This window comes from Solanum dulcamara, chromosome 2, assembly GCF_947179165.1.
Source record: "Solanum dulcamara chromosome 2, daSolDulc1.2, whole genome shotgun sequence".
In the NCBI taxonomy this organism is placed as follows: domain Eukaryota; kingdom Viridiplantae; phylum Streptophyta; class Magnoliopsida; order Solanales; family Solanaceae; genus Solanum; species Solanum dulcamara.
This window is the reverse complement of record NC_077238.1, coordinates 4782084-4793007: the sequence shown is the minus strand read 5'-3', so window position 1 is coordinate 4793007 and position 10924 is coordinate 4782084. Positions and strand designations below refer to the sequence as shown.

The 10924-nt window shown below is 35.4% G+C and overlaps 1 protein-coding gene across 4 annotated transcripts; it reads left to right on the top strand.

Moving 5' to 3' along the window:
* Window positions 1–1603: 1603 nt before the first annotated feature.
* On the top strand, window positions 1604–9486 carry LOC129880036 (transcription initiation factor TFIID subunit 11-like). 4 transcript variants are annotated; one of them, XM_055953853.1, is made up of 6 exons: window positions 1607–1780; window positions 3042–3366; window positions 5312–5399; window positions 7257–7356; window positions 8111–8270; window positions 8939–9486. In XM_055953853.1, the coding sequence occupies exons 2-5, from the start codon at window positions 3050–3052 to the stop codon at window positions 8236–8238; spliced, it is 633 nt and encodes a 210-aa protein (XP_055809828.1). In that variant the 5' UTR covers window positions 1607–1780; window positions 3042–3049; the 3' UTR covers window positions 8239–8270; window positions 8939–9486. The 4 variants fall into 4 exon arrangements, with proteins under 4 accessions (XP_055809829.1, XP_055809830.1, XP_055809831.1 ...); XM_055953854.1 differs by lacking the exon at window positions 8939–9486 and having other exon boundaries at window positions 1604–1780; window positions 8017–8242; XM_055953855.1 differs by lacking the exon at window positions 8939–9486 and having other exon boundaries at window positions 1605–1780; window positions 7987–8242.
* The last annotated feature ends 1438 nt before the right edge of the window (window positions 9487–10924 follow it).

Below are 10924 nucleotides of genomic sequence, written 5' to 3'. Positions count from 1 at the left end.
GAAGATAATATCCCTACTATTGACTTGAACTGATTTGCCTATTCTTGAGGTTGAATAGTTGATTATCTAGATTGCCTGATTTGATTGATTGGTTGATTTGATTGAGTCTCAATTGTTATTCATTCCTCGAGTCCAGCTCTAGTTTATCTTCATTTGAGGACGAATGATCCCAAAGGGGAGATAATGTAATACCCCATTTTTTGCCACCAAGACTCGAACCATTCTTCATGTGCGTGTAGGATCAAACTCAGTGACTTCTAGTTGTATATATGAGTTAAGATCAATTCCTAAGTATTTAAAGTGTATTATATGTGTTTTATGGACATAAGAAATCTCTAACACCAAATCGAGTCCAAAGAATTTCTATTGGCTAAGTTTTTTTAAAGTAATTTTCAATAAAAAAAATCCATTCAAATCTTAACGGTTAACCAAATAACCGAGGTGATAACGACCAATAACCGATAAATCAATATCTTGATAGTTCTATCACGATTTAGCATGTCTATTAATCGATAATCGATAAACTTCAAAATCAAACCGAATCGAACCGACGAAATAACCCTATTCATGGACAGTGGTGGAGCCAAGATTTTTGTTTAGGTGATTCAAAGTATAAAGAAGAAGCTCATGTGGTAGTGCAAGTGAGCGGTACATGTAGTAGCCTCTCGGCATGCTTTTTATACAAGTAACCATAGATATTTCATTGGTTCAAAAAAGTAAACATTAAACTAGTCAAAGATACTGAGAATAAAGATACATTGATAAAGAAATTTTTAGTGGATCGGTTGTATTACATAAGTTAATTCCTAAAACATGTGAAAACTAAAGGATGAAAATGGGAGCGAGACAGGGAAGAAAAATACTTACCTTAATCCGTTAAATTTAACTTATTTCATCATTCCGCATTAAGTATTTCTTCCTACTTTTACCCTGCTCCATTGAGCATTCTTAATTTTTTTTGTGCTTTTTATAATTTTATTTTGTACTATTTTACTTTATTTTGCACTTTTTTAAAATATTAAATTAGTATCCATTCAATTACATCTTACTATGAAAATCGTCAAGATTCTCTAAAAGTGTGTAAGAATAGAGTTACTAATATTATAATGCATATCTAGAAGATAAATAAATGGCATCGTCAGTTTTTTTAATTCATATATAGTTCAATTTACTAAGTTAATCATCATTTGTGAAAAAAGACAAATAACGAATAAATCAAATACGTTTAGTTTCTATCTCTCCAAAATAGAATTGAAAAAATAGAAAAGAAATTCCATGAATTCTATTAAATTGATATTGTTAAAAGGATATTGCCGATGTTTAAGTTTCTTCATTTCAATTACATCTAGTTTACCTTATTTTTTTAAAAAATAAAAATATATTTCTATCTCAATTTCAAACTTAATATAATTCATCATTTTTTAAAGAGTTTATTTAAGTTAGTAGATGAAAAAAGAGTTACGTTAAAAGAATGAATAATAGATATAAAAAAATAAAAAAATGTGTCTAATAAATTAAATAAAGACAAATTTAGAGATGAAAAATATACAAAAGTGAAAAAATAATAAAAAAGGAGAAGAAGATTCAAAGGTGAGACTTGAACCAGCCGAGCAATTTTTGAATCCATTATTACATTCATTTTAATACATATACTAATAAAATAAAGATTGTATATTGCTTAATTTTTTGAGTAATAAATTTAAACCCACGAACCACATCACTGAGATCGACCCGTCAAATTTCTTCAGTCTGGCCGGCACGCTCGTCGGAATCATCTTTGGTGAGGATTCGAAATCATTGTATTTTGCTCGCCATGTATTATCTTTTCTGTTTGGATTGTTGTTTGACCAATATATCCCTTATTAATTCTTTAATCTTGCCTCTTGCTGGAATTTGTTTCTTTTTTGTGCATCTTTGGTAGGTTTTCATAACTGAATTGGGTATTTTTTGGGGCCTAAAGTGACTTGTTTGGTGTCTTTAGGGTTGAGCCGCCCTTTGGGGAGGCCTGTTTCATGCTATAGCTGTACACCTTAGTTTTGCAAATGTATTCATGTTAATCCACATGCAAAGCTTGAACCTTTAGGGGTTGTTTGGTACGGGGATGGGATAGACAAAGTTATCCCACAAGGTATGTTGGAGATAATTTATCCCGGCATTGTAGTACAAATGGTACCAGGCTAATTAATATCTCTAATCAAGAGCACAATAAAAGAATCCTGCATTTTATTCTGGAATTATTATCCCTTATACCTCATACCAGATGACCCCTTATAGTCTTAGTTTTGTGACTTAGGATGTACTGAGAGGATGTCTTTGTATAGCCGCAAGGGCTTTGGTCTAGTGTTAAGAGCATTGTTGATGTGGGGGTTTAGGCATACGTCACATGTTCAAACCCTTCGCTGGAAACAACTGGTATTTATGTGGGAAGGGTAGAGGGAAGAGCCCATTATCCACTACACATAGGCCCCAGGATTTTATCGGTTATGAAAAAGAAGAGAGGATATCTTATCATTGCTTCGTCGATGAAAATCTAACAGGGAAACAACTGTAGTTATATAACCAAAAGTGTATCAGGGCAAGTAGACAACTACTTAACCTTTTTGGTCTCACTTGAAATAGTGCAGTATTTCTTGTGTTTCTCATGATTAGTTGACTCCCTGCTTTTGTTTTCTACTCCAATTCATTTTTATCATAATCTAGACATATTGAAGGATGGTGTCGCTTCTAGTTCAAACTTCAACAATGTTCCTTTGATATTGTTGCTTCAAATCCTTCTCTTTACTTTCCTTCCTAATGCTTTAAGATTTTTCATTCTTGCAATTGATCATTTGACTTGAGAATATCAATCAATCTGGTTGGAGAGTCTGGCCATTTTGTGAGGTCCAAATCACTCTAGTCAATATACTTTTACCATGCTGCCCTAAAATGTTGTCTTAAACATAGCACACAAGCATTTGTGTTGGAAGTTGGTATATCTCAATAAAAATGGATGAATGATAAGCATGGTGTATAATTCACTTGAATCTAACATTCTGGTGCAGCAAATTCTATGAAGCGATCTAAGGATCCTTTTGAAGCTGCTTTTGAGGAGCAGGATGACTCACCCCCTGAATCCCCTGTTGGCACCGATGAGAATGAAGGCCAAGATCAAGGTGCAGTTGGTGTTAATGAGCATGGAGGTGACGATGTTAATACTGATTCTCGTGAAAAACCTTCAACATCTAAAGCTACATCAGTCTCTGATGGTACTGCTGGTCCAATTAGCAAGCCCAAAGAGGAAGTTGAGGAGGAAGAGGAAGAAAGCATGGATGTGCAGTTAGGAAAACTCTCTTCAAGTAGTGATCCTGACAAACTGGCGAAGATGCAGTAAGTTTTGCCAATTTATGTTTTCAAATATCTCGAACTCTTTTTGTTTAAAGGATTACATTCATAGAAGATTGTCAAGATTATGTCATATTATCCTGTTCTCTGATAGCTTATGTGGCTGGTTGGACCTGCCTACTAATCACTTTGCGTACAAGAATAACTCTTTTTCTTATGATTTGTATCCTTTCCTCTCACATTTCTTTCCTTCCTTGTTTATTTGTTACTCAAACTATTAATTTAACCCTCTTATGATTTGTATCCTTTCCTCTCAAATTTCTTTCCTTCCTTGTTTATTTGTTACTCAAACTATTAATTTAACCCTCTTCTGTATGTTGCACTCCCTCAGGATATTTGCTCTATCATTTTTTTACAAAAAATATATATCTATAACCAGCAGGTCAATGCTTCTATTGAGATCTGTGAACAGATTTTTCATCTTGCTTCATATGCTTGATATACTGCAGTTAAATACCAGTAGGAAATATTAGTAGCTGTTAAATAATATATTGACATTTTGTGTGAGGCTCATTGTTAAATGAGGGCAATATGGAGAATAACTAATTTAGCTGGTATCGAAGCAACCATATAGTGGTCAAGGCCAATAAAATGGGAATTGTACATTGCAGTTACATATATACTTGTTATGTTAAAGTTTTTCTTCTGCAATTCCTTGTTATACAACAACATACCCCGTATAATCCCATAAGTGGGTTCTGGGAGGGTAAGGTGTATGGAGACCTTACCTCTACCTTTGTGGGATAGAGAGATTGTTTTCAATAGATCCTCAGCTTAAAAGGGTTGTTATTCATAGAAGGCTGTAAGAAGAAAACACGACGACAAAATATCAAGGTACAAAGCAAAATGAAGCAACAGATAGTAGAAACACATAGAAGAATAAGAAACTACGCGATTACTCAATTCTACTACTAATAAGGAGAAGAGGATATGGCGTTGCCTCTTCCACCAAACGGGCGACCGCATGCGACTATCTACTAACCTTCTACTCTAATCTTTGACCTCCAAGCCTTCCTATCTAGGGTCCACACCTCCTTGTAATGTGAGTCAATTTAGAAGATTTTTCTCTCCTATACTCAGTAGAGCTCTACCTGGTAATGATAGTGTTTCTATGACACTACAAGAAAGGAGGTGAAATTCCTTTTGAGGTAAGGTAGATGAAGGGAGGTAGACATTTGGCTTCGCAAGTCTCGTACTTGTAGATCTATGTTGTCAAACTTTGTTTGCTATCTATTTCCCGTTCCTTCCAAATATGTGAAAGCATAAAAGTAGATCAATCTTCTCCTGCTTCAACATACATTTTCAAAATATTCATCTTCATTCGAACCCGAAATGTTTGTTGTTTCTATATCAGTTATGAGGTGCTGGTTGCTTTCATCCCAAAAGAAGAAGAAAAACTAAGAGAACAACTATGAAGCAATGGGAAGTACAGGTTGTGATTTCAGATGTCATTAACAACTAAACAAGAACCTCTGATATGAAATAGCAATCGTTACATATGTATTTGTAGATGCTTGAATTGCTGCAGCCTAGCCTTTTCGTTAGCTGGATCTCCTACTTCCACTAAAAAATATAAAAACCAATTGCTATTTTTCTCTTATACCTGATGAGTGGTGGCTGCTACGTGACCACCAGTACCTCCCTCTTAAGGTCTGGGCAACACATACCACCCTCCCCAAACCCCACTTTTGGGATTACACTGGGCATGTTGTTCAATTGTTGTCTCACACACAACTGTCGACTAACTTTATCCAGACAAAGCAGGACTTTATTAAAAAACGATTGTTGTGTAGCCTTCACCTGGGTAGCTTCTCCTGTTGCTTTAAAAGATTTAACTTTGCATTTGAGCTAGATCTAATTAGATGTTCTCTGCAGAGGCAGTGACCATACACTACACCTACCTTTCACTTTGTTATCTTTTCTCTTTCAGGTCCATCTTATCCCAATTTACAGAGGAGCAAATGACTAGATATGAATCTTTTAGGAGATCTGGATTTCAGAAATCCAACATGAAGCGGGTATGTTTTGCCACCCTCCCCATTTTATCATCTTTCCCCTCCCTTTTTGCATGTTCTGAATATGATCTTTATTATTTTAGATAAAGCTCTATTGATGATGAGTTGTTTTCTCCTCTACCGTAGCTTGTCTGTGTGTTTATGGCGTTATTCATGTGCGTGCTGCCTTTTGTTTTCTTGAGCTGGGGAATGGAGTTGGCAAAAAAGGTTATACTGAGAAAATGGGCAGAACTTCATTTATTTATCAACTGATCCTCTAATGTGGCTTTCCAATCAATATGGTCCGGCCTTGCCCGGGCCCTGTGCATAGTGGGAGCTTAGTGAACTCGGCTTCCCTTTTGCAAGAAATGGAATATATATATAACGGACTAGTGTTTGAGATAGAACCCTATACCCTGTAAACCATATCAATTTCCTTGTATTCATCGCTGATACTTGCAAATTCATGTCTGATACTCAAATTATTCGTGTCTGATACTCGCGAATTTCCTGATATAGTAATTTTCCTAGTCTCCTACTCTCCTCTATAGATGATTTTATTTGGAAATTCTCTTACATGCGGTCTCATGCTAGTTTTGGTTGGTTTGTTTTGAATTAATAGGGCCTTTGATCTTGGATTTCTTCTGTCCCTAACATTTAGCCCATTTAAGCAAATAGTGTTGTCTTTCAGTAAAACATAATGTCAGAACAAGAACATGGTAGAAAATTGTTGAAGATACATGTGGGTAGAATAATCTTCTTTTGAAAATTGGTAATTTGTATTCCTCAGCATTAAGGGCTAGGCTGGCCCACCTATGTGGGTAGAATAATCTTTGTTCTCTTATTGTGACCTCGTGGCCCATTGAGATGCTTACTTGTCCTATCTTATACTTTTCCATGTATGATATGATAACATTTGTTTGAGTTTGAGATAGTAAACTCCCAATTGTATGTTTCCTTCTAGAACCCTCTACCATCCCCCTTAAACCCCTTTCTCCACACTTCTTTTTTAATGCAAACCCTGAATAATTCTTGCCCCAACTTCACTCTTCCCAACCAACCTTTTATCCATTCACACAAAAACACACAAAAAATGCAGTGAAAAAACTCATAGAACCACCCAAATCCTTTGTGGGTCTATCTCAAATAGTTTAGCTAATGGCCCCTGTAGTAAGCAGGAGTTTGACCTCTGCTCAGCTGCTCCTATGGCTTCAGTGCCTTACTGGGGAGTGTTTTTAAAAGTACTTTCTTGCATAGGATAACATCAAGAATGGATTTTTACAATCTGGGTTGAAGTGGAAACAGGATAAAAGAGATGCTACAGTAGTGGTTAGATGTGAGGCTTCTGCTGTGGCTGAAAAAGTAGCTTCTGAGAGTTCTGGGGAGATCTATGAGTATAAGGTTGAGGTGGGGTTTCATTTTCTTTTGTGTAGTTTTAAAGTTTTTGTTTGTAATTTTCAGTTCTTAGCTGTATTGGGTTGATTTTCTTTAGCCGAGGGTCTATCCGAAACCTCTCTACCTCCTCTGAGGTAGGGGTAAGGTTTGCGTACACTTTACCTTCCTCAGATCCCACTTTGTGGGACGACACTGGGTATGTTGTTGTTTGAGTTGAGATGGCCTTGTTACATGGTATTTGACCAATCCCTAACATTAGCCCATTGAAGCAGTCTTTTTGTCTTTCATTACACACATGTAATGTTAAAATTTATTTTCTCAATAGAGATGTAATTGTCAGATAATTGAGAATGAAGCCAAATCTTTGTGAATGTATGAGAACCTTGTGCAAGCCCTGCCCATTGAGATGTTTGCTTTTCCAGTCTGATAATTTGTTGTTCATAATTTAATTTCTGTTCCGACTCTTCTTCTGTGTTGTCAATGCAGTTGCTGACCAGCATCACAGGAAGTGCAAAAATATCTATTCCTATGACTATTGTTGTGTCTGGGATAGCAAAAATGTTTGTCGGTGAGCTTATTGAAACAGGTACATAGACAGATCCACTTTATATATCAGATAATCGATGAAGCAAAACGTTTATCCTTTATTTGGGAATAACGAGGATGAATTGTGTTTGTATTGATTTTATTTAGTTTCTTTTCTTAGACACTAGTGCATGGATCCAAAATATTTGCCAAACTTTCATCAGTATCTGACCAATTTGCAACAGTTAGGAATTAAAAGCGTAAGACCCCTAATACTTTCCATTACTGAGCATGTTGGTTAAAATTCGTTTGGAGCACTTAACCCCTTTAAAGTAACAAAGAGTGGCTCGAAAATGTCTTCTATGTACTCACACATCATACCTATGCTAATTAAGAACCCGCCAACGTGTCTGAAATCACATTTGATGTGTCTGACTGTTTAAGGATGCTTGGCACTACAACTAGGGAAAACGGAGGACTTTGAAGCAAGAAAAATATAATGACTTTCCTGCCTCAGCGTTGGCCCAGGCACTGCCACCTCCTTTGTTCCTAGTGGTCTCTGTTATAAAAGCTCATTGTTACATTCTTTCCCTGCTTCTCCTCTCCCTTCTTCAAAAGATTGGTACAATCAACTGAATTTTTCGTAAACCTGGTGAACTATGCTTAACCAATTTCCAGTCTAATTGTGCAGTAAAGAGTTGCTAATCTTTAGTGTTTCAAGGTGGAAATGTCCTCAGTGAGAAAGTTGAAGGGCCTATACTGCATTGATTTTCTCCAAATAATGGTGCTCAATCATCTTACAATTCATTTTCCAGCTAAAATGGTGATGTCAGAGAGAAAAGATACAGGGCCAATCAGGCCATGCCACATAAGAGAATCATATAGAAGGCTAAAACTTGAAGGCAAGATTCCGAAAAAATCAGTGCCAAGGCTTTTCCGATAGTGATGTGGAAGGAACCTGTAGTTTTATTTCAGGTTTGTTGTCTTCCTTTTGCTTACAAGTCCTTTAATGTGCCTATGTTGAATTGTCGCAAGTTATTAATTTCCTTGCACTTTCAGGTCAAGTAAACATTTCTAGTCACAAAGTTGTCACAGTTCTGCTGATGTTTTTACATTGCCCTATTATATGTAGGGTTAGACTGTTTATTTAATTACTTAATCAGAAGGAAAGAGTTTAACATCTATGAAAATATTTGTACTGACCCTAACCTGGAACTGAAAATGTCGGAAGGAGAATAAAAAGATCGCAACATCTTGGCTATTTAATAATAGCATCATTGTATATTTAGCAGCGTTATTGTATTAGTAGGCAAACTACTAATACTTTGAATGTGCGAGACTTGGTATTGTCCATGGTTGAGTTTGTTGACCATATAGTGAATTTTTCAATGCACTTGGATGAAAGAGAAAATGTGGAGTGATGGACAACACCGCTCCTTCATCCACCATGTTGTGTAGATGAAGGCAGCAAAATGGACCAAAACTTTGTTGAGTAGAAAAGGAATCCAAAAGACAATTCAGATCAGTTTGATTGTTCTCTCTTTAATTCTCACTGTGGGCGTTGTCGTTCATTTTCAAATCATTTGTTCACATGCTCCTAGGATCTTATAATGTTTCTAATCCATTGTTCTCCGTTCTCTCAGATTTGTAGCAGTCAAGCCACTTCCCTTGCAGAAAGGCATAGGATGAACTTGTAAATCTTGGACGAAAAGCTTGGATGAGGCGTTTAGGTTTCCTGCCGCCAAATATTACCTTTACAAGGTGAAGCTTTGGCTTCTCTTTGAGATGCTGGGGTTCGTTCATAGAAGTTAATTTCGAGAGCATTCAGCCACCATGAGAAGAGAGCTCTCACCTTGACGGGGAATGAATGTAGTTAAGGCAGGATTGGCAGGACGAAGATCTAGAATGAATGTAGTTAAGGCAGGATTGGCAGGACGAAGATCCGGAATGAATGTAGCTTAACTCTGTAGTTCAAAGTGTTGGTACATTGAGTTGCAGTTGTTGCTTTCATTTTTTCCCTTTTTCAGAAGGGCATACTTGGGATACATGAAATTATGAAAAATAGTAGAAAATGCTAGAATGTCGAGAAAAGAGATGGGTTAATGACCAAATCTTTAACCAATTGGACAAAGATAAAGTTTAATAGAAGTGGACCCTTTTATTTCACAGAAATCAAATTGTTTCTATCAAATAGCTAGGATATGATATGTAGGTGACTGAAATAAGAACTTATAATAATATTCCTAATAATAATTCAAATCCACGAGAGTTGATAAGAGAATCACTATTTTTAAATCTTTACAACTAGGGGTGTGTTTGGTACGGAGGAAAACATTTTTTGAAAAATGTTTTTTAATTATCTATGTTTGGTTGGTCAAATTATTCTTCGTAGGAAAACAAGTTCTTTATAAATGAGGAAAATGACTTCCTTAATGAAAGTAGAGAAAATAAGTTGCATTTCAAGTTTATTGTCTCTTTCCTGCTTTCTTCAATCCCCAACCCCTATCACTTGATCATTCCACCATTTGCCACCCTTGAACCCCCACTCTCCATCTCATCCCGTTGTAAAGATAGAATCTTTGGGATTGTTGCCATTGTGATAGGATCATTGTTGCTAATCGGCATGAAGAAAAGGAAAGAAAAAAAATGGATTGTTCTCATCAGAGCGTGAAGAGCTATGATACCATGTAAAGGCCGAATGTGCGCTGGAAGACGATATATTATTAATGAAGTAAGACAGCTGTTAAATAGAGTTACATAAGAAAGACTTCAAAACGAATTGACCTAAATAAACAGGGACTGCTACTGCTGAAATAACTCATGTGTTTCAATACCCGCCTCCATAGTGTGATGCTAAATAATATATAAATACTTTTTTCTAGCTTAACTTACCAAATACTAGAAAATAAATAAAAAACTTATCTTTCTAAAAAAATATTTTTCTTAGAAAACATTATTCTTCGTAACAGACACACTATTGAAAAGTTCAATCATTTGTAAAGTGCATACACTATATTCCAATGGATCTTTAATAGAAGCCCATTACATGTAGTGCCCATTTTAGTTGTATCTATATATACAACGCTGTACATGTGCCCCATATTAATGAGTAAAATAAAAATAAAATAATATACTTTACTTGTATCTATATAGACAATATTGTACGTGTACCCCATATTAATGAGTAACTAAAAATAAAAATATATGTGTTATAAATTTATATGGTTTAGTAACAATCTCTTGGGCCGTATCTTATGATTTTTCGATAAGAAATTTATTTGCTTCGACTTACAATATTTTCACAAGGAATTATAGTTATGTTACCTATACATAAAAGATGAAGTTTGACGAGACTTGTAGCCAATTTCTGACCACAAATTTTGATAAACTTATTTAAACAAGATCAAAACTTAAATATTGACATATAATTATCCTAAGAAAATGCAGCAAATCTTGATATAAGTTAAATAGGTTTATTGTAGATAGGATGTTCATGATTCGGTTTGGATTGATTATTGATTAAAATCAAAATCAAATTAATTTAATCGATTATAAAATTTCTAAAATCAAATCAAATCAAATCAAAAAAATAACCATCGGTTTGGTTCGGTTTTTTTTTTTTCGGTTTG